Source organism: Danio rerio, chromosome 25, assembly GCF_049306965.1.
Source record: "Danio rerio strain Tuebingen ecotype United States chromosome 25, GRCz12tu, whole genome shotgun sequence".
In the NCBI taxonomy this organism is placed as follows: Eukaryota; Metazoa; Chordata; class Actinopteri; order Cypriniformes; family Danionidae; genus Danio; species Danio rerio.
The window spans coordinates 22,454,599-22,472,468 of NC_133200.1; the positions used below are offsets into that span (position 1 = coordinate 22,454,599).

The 17,870-nt window shown below is 37.6% G+C and overlaps 1 protein-coding gene across 9 annotated transcripts in view; it reads left to right on the top strand.

Moving 5' to 3' along the window:
- Positions 1-17,870, top strand: part of erc1a (ELKS/RAB6-interacting/CAST family member 1a) — a 90,288-nt gene that overhangs the window by 46,920 nt on the left and 25,498 nt on the right. For 5 of the 9 annotated variants that reach the window (XM_068217370.2, XM_009298006.5, XM_073942061.1 and 2 more), the window contains 4 exon segments: positions 870-1,063; positions 5,530-5,614; positions 5,729-5,860; positions 14,345-14,505. In XM_068217370.2, coding sequence (XP_068073471.1) covers positions 870-1,063; positions 5,530-5,614; positions 5,729-5,860; positions 14,345-14,505 — 572 coding nt within the window. 9 annotated transcript variants of the gene reach the window in all.

A 17,870-nucleotide genomic window follows, 5' to 3' on the forward strand; every position in this document is an offset into this window, starting at 1 on the left:
ATGGTTATAGGTTTCCAGCTTTTTTCAAAATATCTTCGTTTGTGTTCAACAGAAAAAAGAAACGCATAAATGTTTGAAACAATTAAAGAATGAGTAAATAATAACAGAATTTGTATTTTTGGGTGAACTACTGTATTTGGTTTAAATGTCCATCCATTATAACGTACTGTGAGTTCTAATAATGTGCAGTCCATAAAACTAAAACCTAAAAATGAAAGTTCAAATGTTACATTATTCAAGTTTTTAACGAACCTTCAAGTAAAGATCAACAGTTTGTATTATTTTATTTTTAATTTAATATTGGAAATTTGTTTTTGAAGTACAGTTGTTTTGACCTGATGTCTATTGAAATGGAAAAACAAAACAAAAAAATCACATAAATCAATTCTTTGATTTTCTTTTGAAATTGATTTTTTTTTTGAGAATTTCGTTAAAATTAATAAATTCTTTTACATTTTTCCTGAAAGTTGGAACATAATTTAAGTTATTCAGGAAGGAGTTCAAATCCGATTTCAACATTAGTAAATGCACTGTAAGTGAACATGAACTAACAATCAATAACTTTTTATTAACTGACATCAATAAATACTGTAATAAATGTATTATTCATTGTTTGTTCATGTTAGCAAATACATGAACTTTAACATGAACATTAAATAAAACCTTATTGTAAAGTATTAAAACAATAATTATGATATTACTGTAAATGCTAAATATCGCACACCTAGTGCATAGTATAAGTATCCAAATTGGGATGTAGTCATTATAAATAACAGATGCAAAAACTAATGAGATATACATTAAACATTTTTATATGTATGTGAGATCTATTTGAGTTTGTGTAAGTTGTGCTTGTGTTTCTATCTTAGGCCCACAGTGCTGCAGTGAACGCCCAGGCCAATGCCGAGATTTCTGAGCGCATTTCTTCGCTTGAAGCTGATGTGTCCAGACACAGAGAGGACTCGGCCAAAGCCCAGGCTGAAGTCGATCGTCTACTGGACATCCTGCGTCAGATGGAGAATGAGAAGAATGACAAGGACAGAAAAATCAGTGAGCTGGAGAGGTCAGTCTTTCTCCCTCATCTCCTTTGCAAATGTGATTATTTTTCACGTTGGTGTTGCAGTCAAAACGCGTTATGGTTTCTTGCTTTTTTGCTGCCATGTTTGGGCATCAACGTCAAAACTTTTTCAGTGTTTGCGTTTGACGAGGCTGATGTTTTGACTGGACTTCTTTTCCCTCCCCTTGACTTTTGCATTGAAGCTCTGTTTTTCTCACGCTGAGTGGCCTTTGAACTTCTGTTTTTTGTCTCCCTCTTTTTCACTTTTTCACATGGAAATGTGTACCTAGTGTGGCTTCCAGGTTAGTAGATACATGTGTACTTCTACACACATTAATGGACAGAGTCTTTAAAGCAGTGGTAGGGAACCTATGGCTCGCAAGCCACATGTGACTCTTTGACCAAAAATATATGAATCACCAGCTGTCTCTATAATAACATTTTGCGGTTGAAAAAAATTATAATCGTCACTAGAAATCCAAAAGTTTCCTATTGAAAATACAATCACAATTCCTTTTTAGTGTCATTTTTTACAGCAAAATAAATAAGTACTCAGTTTACAATAAAAGGACGTTTTGATCAATGTATGTATGCTTTGCTGTGAATAAACTTGAATCAACAAAAAAAGGCAAACAACTTACGTATCTATGGTAAACTCATGCACATAAATTCAGACAACATTCATTAGAGGTGATGGCGAAAAAATAATTCTACAGATTGTCCTTCATTCATGGACTTATAGGTGTGATTTATAGAGTTGTACAAGTACATAAATGAAGGTTTTGTTTAAAAGTGTATTATTTGTTATTTATTTTTAATAAAAAAAGGTTCCCGACTCCTGCTTTAAAGGATTAATACCCTTTTAAAGATTCCATGAGATCAGTTTTGTAGCAGTTAGTCAAATACATGATGGTGTACCCTTAACCCTTTAGAGGTTATTCTTTAAAATACTTATTGTAAAATACAGTAGTGTGACTGTTTTTTTTTACAAGACTTTTAAACTTTTTAAAAATTATTATATAGTATTATAATCAGTGTCAGCAAAGTTAACATATATGTTTCTTTGCCAGAAAAAAAAGGTTAAAATGAGCTTAAAGTTAAGTAAAGTGAAAGGAAAATCCAAATTTGTATGACTTTATTATCTGCATGTTATAATCATCTTGCCCTAATATTTTCAAGGAGTGAGCAATATTATTATTGTTGACGTGAACCATAAATAGTGAAAAATACTGAAAAGCTTAGATATATTTAATATTATTTATCCTAAAACACTAAAAATGCTGAAATCGATGACTGAAAAACTATGGAGTTTCCAAAAGGACATGGTGATTCTGAGAAATAGTTCATGTTAGTTTACAAAATGTTTGCGTTTCCAGACATTTCACTAATAAACACAATACATTTGCAAAAGAATTGGAATTGATTGGGGAGTGCAAAACATTTATGATATATATAAAATGATAACTTTCTCAGGAATACACAATACCTTTGCAAAAATGAATAGTTTCACCATGAATAGTAATGGGGAAATGTCATTCATGGAATAAACCACCAACTATTCTGGCATATGTTTTATGCAGCGGATGCCCTTCCAGCTGCAACCCAGTACTGGGAAACAACCATACACTCTCACAATCACACACACATTCATAAACAATGGCCAATTTAGTTTATTCAATTCACTTATAGCGCATGTGTTTGGACTGTGGGGAAAATCGGAGCACCTGATGGAAACTCACTCAAACACGGGGAGAGCATGCAAACTCCACACAGAAATGCCAACTGGTCCAGCCAGGATTCGAGCCAGTGACCATCTTGCTGTTAGGCACAGTGCTAACCACTGAGCCACCGTGCCATCCTTTCAGGAATATTATATTTTTTGTGAGGATGCAATACTTTTATTAAAGAACAAAAACACTTTTTTAACTCCTATCTCATGTTGTTTTCTATCACCATGTTCCTTTTGGGTCTCTGTGTGCAAATCAATTTATGCAATACATAATTATAATGAACAGTATGAAAACTGATATTCATTTCGAGATTTACTAAAGATTAAATGTAATAAAATTATAAGTTATTTTAATTTAGAAGGATGTTTTCCATTCAAATCGTAACTTAAAACGAGTCCGTAATAATGGCAGTCATAATCTAAATATACAGTGCATCCGGAAAGTATTTATAGCTTCACTTTTTCCTCAAAATTCTACACACAATACTCCATAATGACATTGTGAAAAAGTTTTTTTTTTTTTAATTGCTGCAAATTTATAACTCGTAAATTAATAACCCGAACCTCATAGAAGGAAAACCATCTGTGCAGCAATCCACCAATCAGGCCTTTATGTTAGAATGGCCAGACGGAAGCCACTCCCTGTCTTTACAACAACATCAATGCTTCAATATCAATGGAGTGTCTTTACAACAACTCAGTGAATGTCATTGAGTGGCCCAGCCACAGCCCAGACCTAAATCTTATTGAACATCTCTGGAGAGATCTGAAAATGGCTGTAGACCGTCGCTTCCCATCCAACCTGATAGAGCTTGAGAGGTACTGCAAAGAGGAATTAGCAAAAATTCCCAAAGACATGTGTGCCAAGCTCGTGGCATCATATACAAAAAGACTTGAGGCTGTAATTGCTGCCAAAGGTGCATCAACAAAGTATTGAGCAAAGGCAGTGAATACTTATGTACATGTGATTTTTCAGCTTTTTTTATTTTTAATAAATTTGCAACAATTCCAAAAAATCTTTTTTCACATTGTAATTATGGGAAATTGTAGAATTTTGAAATAAATTAATTTAATCCATTTTGGAACAAGGCTGTAACATAAAAAAAGGGAAAAAGTAAGTGCTATGAATACTTTCCAGATCCACTGTATGAAATGAAGTAGTAATTTATTTGAGATTTAAACATGTATAGCATTATAGAATATGGCATTGATTTATCATGCATCCCTAATTTTATTTAATCAGAGGCTCACTAGAATGAGCACTTCCCCATAACATCACCTAATTGTATTAAAAATGATTAAATCATAGCTATGTCAAAACTTGAAATTCATGAGGTTTTCAGTAAAAAAGCAAGACAGAAACAACGAAAGAAAAGGCAATGTAATGTACTTGATCTTAAATATTTGCTCTTTAATAGTATTATTACTGTTGAAGAGTTTCAAATAGCACAAGCATTTTTCATCCGATCAGCCTTTGCAATATTTACAGACTAATAATAAAATCAATTTTTTTCCACAATAAATTTTGAACCCCTTTACTCTCCTCCACACTAAGCCCTGTTTACACTCGTGTGTTTTAGTTTTACAATGGCGTTTTAAAATGAAAACGATCCGCGTCCACACTAGCGTTTCACCCAGTGTTTCTGAACAGCTCTCCGTCTACACCAAAACACTGAAAACGCACATCACAGGACCACACACACACTCCTGGCATGTGCTGCAGCCTATCTGGACAGATGAGAGCTGTGCTGGTCAGAGTGTTCATCAAGGATCTCCTGCTGGATCTAATCTCGCTGTATTTGTTAAACGAGATACTTAATTCATTTTGTTGTCAATATCTAACAACATATTCCCCGACTTTAGTCTTTTGAATCTATTACTTGTTCTCAGTTAACGTGTTTTGGCTGAGTGCAACGATAAATTAATAATTAATGTAACCACGTACATTCTGTATATGGAGTAATTGCTTGCCTTTATTTCCTATAATGTATCAATTTATTGTATGTTATACTTTTATAATGGCCATTATTGATTATTAAAATTGATATTCAGCAAAAAAGAGGGTATGTTTCGTATTTTCAATGAAAATGAAAAGAGGCAGTGATATTATAGGCTCTGTCTTGTTATGTATACGCATACAGTGAAGATGACGGTCATATTTGCAGCACGACGCCTCAACATTTCTGCTATCTATTAAGTTGTTAATATCAAAATGAAAATAGCAGTCCCTTATATCATGGTTTTATTTTATTGTTGAGATATAGTGAAACAACGTAGCCAGGATGATGTGAATAAGGCTATAAAGTAGACTGTTCCTTTTGAAGATTTACCTGACATGTTCTCGGTTGTCTGTTTTCCATATCAAACTTGCAAAGTCTGAACTTACAAGGAGAGGATGCAGGACTGAACTGTTTGTAGGCTTCTTAATATTGAGGGAAAACCTCAATCAGAGAGGCGAATGTCGGCATCCGCGCCCTTGTTTTCAGATGTCTCCGTTTTCCCTCATCCACACTGAGAAGGATCAGCAACATTTTAGAATGGAAACGGCCTCTTCAGAGTTTCCAAAATGCTCCGTTTTCGGCGCTCGAAAACTCCGGCGTAGTGTGGACGATTGGCGTAACCGTAGCAAAACTTATGTGTTTTAAAACAAAAATGCATTAGTGTAAATGGGGCCTAAAACTCTTTAGTTCACCATTAAAATGCAGAGCGTTCTTCTCACAAAAGTATCATGTTTATGTTTCAGGCAAATGAAAGAGCAGAGTAAGAAGTCTGGCAAACACAAGGAGCCGCCGGGAAAGGGCAGAAATGTCAACGATGGCCCACAGCAGGTGAGGTGAACAGAGAGATGGTTATGACAGTTCTGTCTCTTTTGACGGCTCTCTGTATTTTTCCTAACACTGTCAAACTGTACTGTGTGCTGATGATGAGCCTGTCTATCCCAGGAGTCTCTGCGGCAGAAGGCAGAGCGTATCGAGGAGCTGGAAGAGGCTCTCAGAGAAAGTGTTCAGATCACTGCCGAAAGAGAGATGGTACTGGCACAGGAGGAGGCCGCTCGCAACCACCAGGAGAAACAGGTAAATATTAAAACGGTTGATATAATATTAATATAGTCAAAAGTACCAACTTGGATGTTGATACTTTGCAAATGTGATGATACAAGCGTTTTCTGAATGCTTTTAAGGTATTTCTATAGGTTTTTTCACACCTATAGATCGATTGTTTTGTTCTGAAACAGGAATTAAAATTGGAACAATGTTGTTTTTTGTCCTTTTTGTGGTTCGTTTTCACATGGCAACGTTTCTAAATGGTCCAAAGTGATTAAAACAAGTCACATCCTAGTAAGGTCTCCTAAAATTGGTCAGATTTGCTTTATTTTTTGAGATTACACTCAGTAGATATATGTTTTATTTTAATTTATGATGATGACAATTATAACATTATAAGCAAAAAGGTGCACTTTAATTTTGAATGGTGACAGCCACAGACAAAGGGCTCTATCATAACCCTGGTGCAATAGGGCGCAAGACTTGTTTTTACAACGTGTTGCTATTTTCAGAGCAGCGCAACCTTAATTTTCCAGTTATTCGCCACGCTGTTTAAATAGCAAATCTATTTGCGCTACTTTGTGGACTCACGGGTGTTTTGGTCTAGAAAACAGGTGTTAAGGCGCATTGTTGGCGCATTGCTATTTTTAGCAACTGAAATGGACTGCACAATAGACCTGGGGCCTCATGTATCAACGCTGCGTACGCACAAAAACTTTGCGTAAGGCAGGTTTCATGCTCAGAATCGCTCACGTTTGGATTTACTAACGATGAACTGAACGTGGGAATGTGCACAGCTCCACGCCAACTTCATGGCTGGCGTGCGTACATTTTTTGTGCGTGTCTGTTTTATTTCCATTGGCGACTCCTAGAGGCAGTTGTGTTAAATTGCACTCTACAAATTGTCTTTGAGCTGTGCAATGGCAGCTGTATGAGACGAGTTCATCGAGCAGGTATATAAGATTTCCATACCATACAGTTGACCAGCCAAACATTAAAGCGCAATTTATAGTGATCGCTGGTTTCCCCAATGTAATCGGAGCAATCTCCTGCACGCACATTGCTCTAAAGACACTATCTGAGGATGAATTTGCATGCATGAATCAGAAACATATCGATTCAATAAATGTGCAAATAAAATATGATGCACAGACTTATTAATGATTCCTACTTGTCTTCCTCGTGATAAATAGTTGGCAAAATCTGATATGTAGCGGGGGAAAAAAGAAAAAGAATGACTTCATCAGACGCTGGATTCGAACGGAGTTCATGCTCGAACGTGTCAAAACATGTTAACATGCGTTTTACGAGCTGCGCCACCCAGACTGTTAGATTTACTACAATATTTTGCACCTATACATCTCACTATTTCTTTTTTTAATCCACTCAGTGTGATGTTCAGATTTAACTGTGTTAACTGCATCAGCTAAACTCTCCCCACTCTATTTTTTTCTTTTGTTATTAATTCCGAAGGACAAACTTGCAAATAACATCGTTTTTCTCCGGTCTACCTCCGAACGGAGTACCTCCAATTCACATTCTGTTCAAAGTTTCTCTTCTTGCTTGATTTTGCCATTGCTTTTTTGTTGGGTTTTGCCAAAGTATAGTCATTAGCATATTCATATGGGGGAGGAGGCAGGGAGAGGTTTTGCGCTCGTGCATGTTGCGCTCAGTTTCACGTTCATTCGGATGTACAAAGAATATGTGTGGGATTCGGCGTACGCAGTGTTTCATATATCTGAATTTTTTTCTGCGTACGCACATTTACAGCTTTGTCCGTATGCAATGTTTTAGTATGATTTCCACGCAAGTCTTCGTACATGAGGCCCCAGGTGAAAGCAAGTCAAAAGTCCAGCGCAGAGCGCTTTAATTGTTCGCCTCGCTTACACTTTGCTTAATACACATAGAATGTACAGAAATACAAAATATTATATTTATATATAATATCTTTACAAATGAAAAATAATTTAAGAGTTAAAATATTTAAAAAATGATTACTTTTTACATAAATATAAAAAACCACTGCCTCCATGCCTTCTTCATCTCGGGAGCTTTTTTTCAGTTTATTCATAACAATTTGCTTTTGTATAATGTTATTATTAGTAGCAGTATTATTTATTATATGCATATTTATATTTGCTTTATTAAAAAAAAGCTTAGATTTTGATTTTCAATAAGATGTACTTGTGTTTACTAACTGTTTATTCAGTTAAACATGAATGTTGATCTGTAGGTATACATAAGCTCGAAACAGATTTTTGATGACCTTATTCCGACTAAAGTCATAACTAAACTAAACAAAAATTAAATTAGGACATGTGGATTTTGCATATATTAGTGGCATTACTGAAGTAAACACCACAATTAAACTATTACCGTCATGAAAGACTTTTTACTATATTTTCCGACAAGATGCACACACGCAGCTGACATTAAAGGAACGCACACACACACATACACACATCACGAAAAGCAGTTTTTTTTCCTATCCATTTGGCGTGCATTATTATATTCCATAATTCTCTCACCAGTTCTTACTCATTTGTGTCTAATACCCCAGTTTGTCATGGCGGCAAGAATTAAATGTTCATGAGTTAAAGTGAAAATTTCACATTTACAAAAGTAATAGGACAGAATAATAATCATAAATGAAACTTTTACTTTTTAAGACTTCAAATCCTTTGCAGTCAATTAAAGCCTGAAGTCTTTAATGCATAGACATCACCAGACGCTGGGTTTCATACCTGGTGGTGCTCTGCCAGGCCTCTACAGCAACTGTCGTCAGTTCCTGCTTGTTCTTGGGGCATTTTCCCTTCAATTTTGTCTTCAGCAAGTGAAATGCATTTGGATCAGTTGGATTCAGATCAGGTGATTTACTTGGCCATTGCATAACATTCCACTTCTTTCCCTTCAAAAACTCTTTGGTTGCTTTTGCAGTATGCTTTGGGTCATTGTCCATCTGCACTGTGAAGTGTTGTCCAATGTGTTCTAAAGTCTTTGGCCTAATATGAGCAGAAAATGTCGCCTGAAACACTTCAGAATTCATCCTGCTTCTTTTGTCAGCAGTCACATCATCAATAAATACAAGAAAACCAGTTCCATTGACAGTCATACATTCCCACACCATGTCACTACCACCATGCTTCACTGCTTAGGATCAGTGTAGTTCCTTTCCTTCTCCATACTCTTCTCTTCCCATCACTCTGGTACAAGTTGATCTTGATCTAATCTGTCCATATGACGTTGTTACAGCACCATGGCAGGTTTTTAAAACTGTAATCTTACCTTTCTGTTTTTGAGGCTGACCAATGGTTTAGATTTTGTGGTAAACCCTCTGTATTCACTCTGGTGTCGTCTTCTCTTGATTGTTGACTTTAACAAACATACACCTACCTTTGTATGTTCTTGATCAGGCCACGCTTAATGTTTTTGCTTTTTCTCTGATGGTTTTGTTAGCCTAACGAGGGCTTGCTTGACTGATAGTGACAGCTCTTTGGATCTCATCTTGAGCGTTAACAGTAAAAGATTCCAAATGCAAATAACAAACTTGAAATGAACTCTCGGCCTTTTATCTGCTCATTGTAATTGGGATAATGAGAAAAAAATATACACCTGGCCATGGAACAGCTGAGAAGCCAATTGTCCAATTGATTTGGACCCTTAACAAGTGGGAGGCACATATGCAAGCTTTTGTAATTCCTACAGCGTTCACCTGATTTGGATGTAAATACCCTCAAATTAAAGCTGACAGTCTGCGGTTAAAGCACGTCTTGTTCATTTAATTACAGATTCGTTGTGTTGGTGTATGGAGTAAAAAATGTTAGAATTGTGTCGATGTCCAAATATTTATGGACCTAACTGTATATTGCTATTCCATAACCATAATATACAGTGATACCGACGGGTTCGTTGGATCATATTGCTTTCTCACTACAACCGAAATACTCCAGAGTTTGTTTCAACGGAGCCGAGACCACCTCGTTCAGGCTGTCTCGGACCAATTGTTTTGCTGCAGATTCGAGCGTGATTGTGGTGTTCACATAAGCCGAAACAAACCAAGCTAAGGGGCAAATGGACCAGGTTCAAAAACAAATGTCTAGGTGTGAAAGCACCCTAACACATCTGATTGGTCATTGTGTTCACAAGCTCAACAGATATAACTGATTCACAACAATATCTCTTAACACTATTTAGTAAAGGCTTACAAAGTTACATAAACATATGAGGGATTCACTGATTAAGTATTCAAATGCTCTCATGTCTGTGTATCTGCCTGGAGAAAATCTTAGCATGGATGAACAACAGAACTTCTGGTCTTCCTGGCAACTTCAGCTATATAACATAATTTCACCATCCATCTGGGATCATTAACTATTATCCCTCCTAAGGCTGAATAGAGCGCTCTGAATTGTTATTCTGCAATAAATCAGAGCGCGAGAACATAAATTGAAGTGACGTAACCAAGTACACAATTAAAGTCAAAAGGGGATCCAAAGAAGCCGGCTGTAAATCACTACATTTTTAAAAATATTTGCAAACGATATGAATTATTTGATTATTTTCAGAAGTGAACCCCTCTGTGGTGAGTGACAAGTACTGTGGTAATGTTACTAAACCCTGCTTCATGAAAACTTTTTTATGTGTGCTTGTATGTCGGTTTCATTTTGTGGAATGAGAAAACAAACTACTGTCCCCTGTGAGTGCTGAAAGACACTCTCTCACACAGGTGCAAAACATGTGCTCTCGTTTCAGCCTGCTGCCGTCTGTTTGGTGTGTTCATGTGCAGCTTTTTGGTCTAGATGCAACCAACGAAAGCCAACAATATAGTAGTTATTCAGCTATGCTGTTTGTTGTTTGCTATTAGCTATGTTGTTTGCTATTAGCTATGCTAATTCTTTGGTTTCTGCTTGGTGTGTCTCGCCCTTAAGACTGAAGGGTTTTATTCTGCAAACAACAACCTGGATGCACTTTATCCTGCTTTTTTACATGGCAACCTGCCAAAAAATTAAAAAATTAGACATCTCATTGTTCTGAGATGTAATAGTTTATTAACTCTTTAGTTAAAGGCAAAGTTGAAAGAAATGAAAATGGCTGATAAAGCATACGCTAATGCCGAGCTCAGACTGCACGATTTTCAAAATAGTCTTGTCATGGATGTTTTCACTTTGCATAACTATCTGGGGTAGCGTTCCGTCTGTGCTGTGTTTACACTGTAGATGGATCGGCAGCAGGGGGTTTCACGCTGCATGACTTTAAAATAGGAAGATTCGCCAATAACTTTGTCCTCACAACCAAACACACACGAGAAGTGACATGGAAACAATGCGAGATCATGTAATATATCTTTCCTTATTAACTACATAATGAGAAAGAAGCCTTTATTGGGGTAGAAAATGTACTTATATTGCTCACCTGGATTTTAAAAAAGAATTAGCAATTTCTCCTAAACTGTTTTCTTTTTTTAACCCGGTTGAGGTATTGCTCAGATGACACGTCAAACCTTTTCCTCCATTTCTTGGGTCCAAATAAACTGAAAATAAGTGCTTTTGACTTCTCCCCCAACCTCCCGCTAGCCTGCAGGTACCAATACTTGTGGATGCTGCTCTCTCATTGGCTGTAGGTAATCCCTGATATTATTTTCAATCAGAACACATTTCACACAGCATGATTTTGAATTGCTGACAGGTCCAGATAATTAGCATGCCAAATATCTCATAGGTGTCGGCAACTAATTTGCGATTCTCTCGGATCTCGTCCTTGATAGTTTATACTATGTGATTGTCGCTCACGTGAACAAGCACCAATTTGCCTGTGATTCAGGGAAATTAGGGCTAAAATCCTGCAGTCTGAACTCAGCATGAACTATATATTGTTCAGTCACAAGATGGTGCCAAACAGTCAAAAACTGTGGCAGAGACAGTCAAGCATATGAACATACTCACTGACGGTCAAGATGATTTAAAGGACCCGGAGAAGCCCGTAACTGGGAATAGCATACCTTGAAATGTTGCAACTGACCAATCAGAATCAGGTATTCTGGCCAGCCATGTAATAACACTCATTAACTCTAAAGGCTAATTTATTCTTACCGTACGTTTACACCAAAAGAAGCGAGAGCGTCAAAGTAGTCGGAAGCAAGTGTGCCGCAAGCCTGCGTTTGAGTGAAGGTCTCGGCCGTTAGATCGCCCCCTGGGGGCTGGCTGCAGTACAAGTCATAAAGCCCGCCTCCTCCGTGTTAATAAGGGAGACTTGAGCCCAAATAAAAAAATTAATTACACTTGCAATAAAATGTCTCGAAAGATGGTTCTGGTTGATTAAGGCACTGGTTATTGTGCTGAAATAGGTGCAGATCTTCATTTTTGTAAACAGTTTGTTTTTAGCAGTAATTTAATGCTGGGCGTGTCATCGTGATTGACAGCTGTGATTGACAGTTTCTCAAAGCAGCGCGTCTGAGCTTCGGCAGGAGACTGAAGTGTTATTATTCGATTTCTGTGTTATTTTAACATGACAAAATGAGTTCAGCAGTAAACTATAGTTTCTGACATACATGATCCTGGTGGAACACTGTTTATTCGCTAAGGTCAGGACTTTTTTCGGGCTTTATTAGTTTGCTTATACACGCCTAACCACCCAGATAGCAAAACACAGTTCCGGCTAGATTCTCGCCTGCCGGAGACTTATCCCTTAGAGCTCAGACTGACTACCTCTGCTGGACCTACTCCGGATGCCTGGACTCACTACCCGATTCCAGCCCGAGTCAATCTAGCCAGATGCGGCGGCTGAGCGAGCCGGCGCTGCCGCATGCGAGCCGGAATCAGCCCGCGACGCCGCAAGTAGGTTATGCGCTGCGGTCCGGAGCTGGCGCGATTGAATATGTAAAACCCTCATATTTGTTAACGTTATTACATCCATTTGTGTTGATATTACAGCAAACGCATGCTGAGAAGTTCGGGGGGCGTGGTTGATTTTACATAAAGCGTTTGGTTGGAAGCTCGACTCCGCTCATTTTCGCGGCTCCTCCTCTGGCTCCATCAGACAGTCCTTCTGCGCATGTCAAGGCTCCAATTTCAGCAGTCTTTTGCGACAGTTTGTGCCTGTCAAGCAGGCGTTTTGCCCTCAAGGCGTTCAGTGGGAAAAAGGGCTGTCGCGTCGTCCATATTTTTTACAGTCATTGGTCGGAAGTCATCCATTTTCAATGATAGCCGGCGGCTTCGCCGGTGTGAGCGTCAAGGAAAATTGAAATCAAGTTAACTTTATGGTAATAAGCTATGACGTGGTTCGGCGGCAAGCAATCAGAATGAAGAAGTCCTCCGCTTGAAAGGAGTTCAGAGAACACAAACCTGTGCACTTTGGTTCTGACCACACGTTCCCAAAGGTTTGATTGTGGTTTGATTGCAGTCGACTGATTTTCAATTATTTACAATGTTTCCTTACAGGAATATGCATTAAATAAGTTACTGGCGAGTTACTGATGAGCATTAATGTTATATATACTTATCTAAAAAGCGGGAATCTCATGCGACAGTAGAAAGCAGTATTGCTGCTTCAGGATATTTCAGACATATGGACATATTGGTTAATTAAGTGGAGCAAAGCCATACCACATGCAACTTGATCTTCCATTCTCAAATTAATTTGATTAGAAGTGTGCATCATTTTCATGCTAGCAAGCAAATGTTTTATGCAGGAATGTAACTGATATGCTGCAACGACCCCTTTTAAATACGAGATCAATGTAGCGAATTCTGATGCTCTCGCCGCCGGAGCTGAAGGCAGACAGCGTTTTCGCCAAGGCAGCCAAAACGACCTTGGACGCTCTCACCGCCTTCGGTGTGAACGCACAGTTATGTGTCAAGTGCACGCATATGGTCTGGTGCAGTCTTCGCACGGTCACATACCCCTCTTGTTTTGTGTTTACCTTATGATTAAAGTTGTTGCATGACTGCAGGTTCTTGCCTTAGAATGAGCAAGGTTTAGCTACTTGCACAGCACGTAGCGTTCAGAAAAAAAACAAACACCAGCGAAGAAACTCAACACAGAGAAACACAAAAACTTCACTGCCAGCTAGTGTTTCAGAGGTGTTATTGCTGTGCAGCATAAACAGTACTCAGAAATATAAATGCACAATAACGCACAAGGCAGGCATAGTGGGTCACACCTATCACTCGACGCACAAGTATAAACCAGCCATAACCCACTCTGAGGGCTCTTGGCCTTCCACTCACTACATACAACCTAAAAAAGAAATCTCTTTCCCTTCCCTAATCTAGGACTTATTCATGAATTAGTGTTAAATCTTTTTTCATAAAAAACTTTTGAGAAAAGTAAACTATGCACAATTTTGAGAGCAAAATGTCTATTGTCAAAAGTCAAATTTATATTGTTTTCTATTGGTCAATGTGTCAATTTCATTTTACCAGCTTCAACACAAAGTGAAATCACCCCTAAAAGTGGTAAAGTTTGTGATTTACAGAATAAGTGAAAGAGACATACCTTCTCTTTTTGTCCTAAAAGATGGAAGAGCTGCTCGGAGCGATGGAGAAGGTAAAGCTGGAGCTTGAGTCCATGAAGGCCAAGATGTCGTCCACCCAACAGTCTCTGGCAGAAAAAGAAGCTCATCTGACCACACTGAGGGCCGAGAGGAGACGACACCTGGAGGAGGTGCTGGAGATGAAGTAGGTTACAAAAATCATTTTACATCCTGTCATAACGGTGCCTAAAAAGAGTCTGAAATCTGAAAATGGGAGGAGGAGTAGGGTTTGTGAACATATTGTGAAATGAAAGCCATTAAATATATATATTTTTACACATTTAATTTTTTTTATTATTTTGAGTATTTATAAAGTACTATTAAGTGAAAATGGCTTTTTGTAAAATATGAAGTTATATTAGTTTCAGAAAACATTTGTAAAATTTATTTAGCCTTTCTCCCAAATATCTCACACAGTTTGAGCACTGAATTTTGCTGATAAGCATGAAAATCTTATAGTGATTGTTTATTTATATTTTTTAATTAGAAATAAATCAAGTTTTCATAAATTTAATCAGTGTATTTCAGTGTTTAGTTGTAAATGTAAAAGAATTTAATTATATTACATGCTTTGCGTTGGGGATAAATTATATGTTCTTAAATTTAATGCAGAGATATAATGCAATAAGATTTATCATTATTATTAATAAATCCAAAGCATGATCCAAAACAGCCAGGTTTAAACTTTGACTAAAGCGATTCAAAGCTTTACAACGTAGGGTAAAATTCCTCAATTTGTGTAACTGTTTCTTTGTTGCAGCCTTTAGAGCAATTCATGGTTTTGAAACGTTTCAAAGCTTTAACACAATTGCTTCAACTGTTTCAGTGTTTTATGAAGCCTTGCACTGCCCAACACTAGTCAAAAGCAGACAAATGATCGGGGCAGGTGATAAAAAAACAGGCAGGATAAACAAAACACAGCTCAAAAACACGACAAGGCAAGACAAGACAAGAATACCGCTTAGAAATTTTACTAACAACAAGACACTGCAACTGCATTATGGTGACGCAATGGGTAGCACGATCGCCTCACAGTAAGAAGGTCGCTGGTTCGAGCCCCAGCTGGGCCAGTTGGCATTTCTATGTGGAGTTTGCATGTTCTCCCCATGTTCGTGTGGGTTTCCTCCGGGTGCTCCGGTTTCCCCCACAGTCCAAAGTCATGCCGTATAGGTGAATTAAATAAGCTAAATTGGCCATAGTGTATGTGTGTGTCTGCAAGAGTGTATAGGTGTTTCCCAGTATTGGGTTGCAGCTGAAAGGGCATCCGCTACGTAAAATATATGCTGGATAAATTGGCGGTTCATTCCACTGTGGCAACCCCTGATTAATAAAGAGACTAAGCTAAAAAGAAAATGTATAAATAAATGAAGACTCAGCAACGTGTCTGTGTGTGTGAGGTGTATTTATAGTAGGGATGTCCTGATACAACATTATAACTTCTGATATGATACCGATATTGCAGCCTTCAGTACGAACCGATACCGATATAAATCCGATATTAGCACAAATCATGAATACTTTACTTTTTCCTATTTCGTTGAGTGGAATTCATGAACAGCTTGATAAAACTGAGAACAAAAGTAACTATTGGTTGCATAAATGTGAACCTTTTACATAAGAATATATAAAAAAGAATTAAAGAATAAATATTAAGACCCTGAAAAATATCTTAATTGAATAAACAAAAATAAATTTTTTAAAGTGTAAAATACTAATTTAAGGTCACTTCAGTTATTTATTTTTCAGCATCAGCAAATAGTTGAAACAGCTGAGAGCAGGGACATAAGAAAAAAAAAACATTGTTAATTGAACAACTGCTAAAGGTTGAGTGTCCAATGTTTCAATTTCACACAGCTTCTTGATGAATTTTTGATCCAGTTTTTTATTGGATTATTGTTAAGCTAATGAAAATGTGCAGTATGGTTAGTACACAAATTTACATGATCAGATCTATTTAATCTGTGTTTGTATCATAAGAAGATTATGGCTGTATCAATGTTCCCAAACCTTATTAATTTTATAATAAAATATTTGCACATATTATCTTTAACAAATATACTTGCAGTAGCTGGATTGAAACACACCTTTTCTCCTCAGCACATAAAAAAATGTGACATTTAAAAACAATTTTATTTATCAAAATAAATTGTATTTGCATAATATATTGCACAGATTCCACCCTACTGCCCTACATGGGAAAAGTACGGCAATGTAAATAGAGACAGAACTGCAAACTGATGTGCAAAGCTGACACTGTTTATCAGAGCACTTTATCTTTCTGAGCTTTTTAAAGAAGAGTTAAATATGGGAATGCCTCTAATCAAATTTTCCTTCTGCTCGAAAGTATAACCATTCTTTCTTTTAATCTGTAATGGCCCTCAGCAACAGAATGATTTCTTTTTCTTATTTAACAGACAATTAAAACAGCAAAGATGTTTAGCATTTAACACCTTTTACACGACTGTTTCTTTTCAGTGTGTTCAAGTAAAAAAATGAACTAAAAAATAAGAAATATACTATTTCACTCCTACTATCCGTGTGCACCACTGACAGGTCAAATCTGCTCCCGCTCTCTCTCCCTCCCTCCCTCCCTCCCTCCCTCCCTCCCTCACTCTCTTCCTCCCTCCCTTACTCTCTCCCTCCCTCACTCTCTTCCTCCCTCCCTTACTCTCTCCCTCCCTCCCTCCCTCCCTCCCTCTCTCTCTCTAGTGTTTGTGCTGCTGAGAGATTGAGATGCACCGGAAAAAGTTTGCGTATAAAGTAATGCATAAACTCTGCTAAACTCTGACTGACAGACTCTGCTAAAAAAAACGAAAGCAGAATCCGGGACATGTTAGGCGATTTAGAAATCTTGGCTGAATGCATTTTTAAAGTCCCAAATAGATGACATGTCTGGGAAAAAGAGGATGTATTGTCACCCTAAATAATGAGCTGGATCAATCTATTTAGTAAAAGGCTTTTCTTCTCCACGTGTCCTCGTGCTCTTCTCAAAGCTAAAGTCATGAGAGGTGTCCAGCGCGTCTCTGTGGGTCTGCAGCAGTATTCTCACGCACACAGAACCGGGCCACTGAGGTAAAGTCTTCTGTGTGGGAAGCGCTGGTGTTAATATCCTCAGTGTGTTAGATTTCTATCGTAATACACCATACCTTAGTGTGAAGAGCATGTTAAACCCTAAAGAGACTTTGCTAGCAAGCAGTGTTATGATCACGTGGGCTTTGCACGCTGGCTCTGGACGCTGCTTGATAGAATAGCTGTAACGGAGTTTAGAGCAAATCGGACTGCTTATATCGGAGATTTTTAACGCAGTCTGATATAGTTTTTTAGACTGATATTGGACTTATTTCCGCTATCAATATCCGATCGGGACATCCCTAATTTATAGTCCATGAATGTCTTTACACAAAGAATTTGTGCAATCTGTTAAGCCTAAATTGTTGGTGACTGTGACAAAATTACTGATTCACTAGTGAACAGTGATTCTTCTGGTCTGAAACAGACCTTAAATATTAA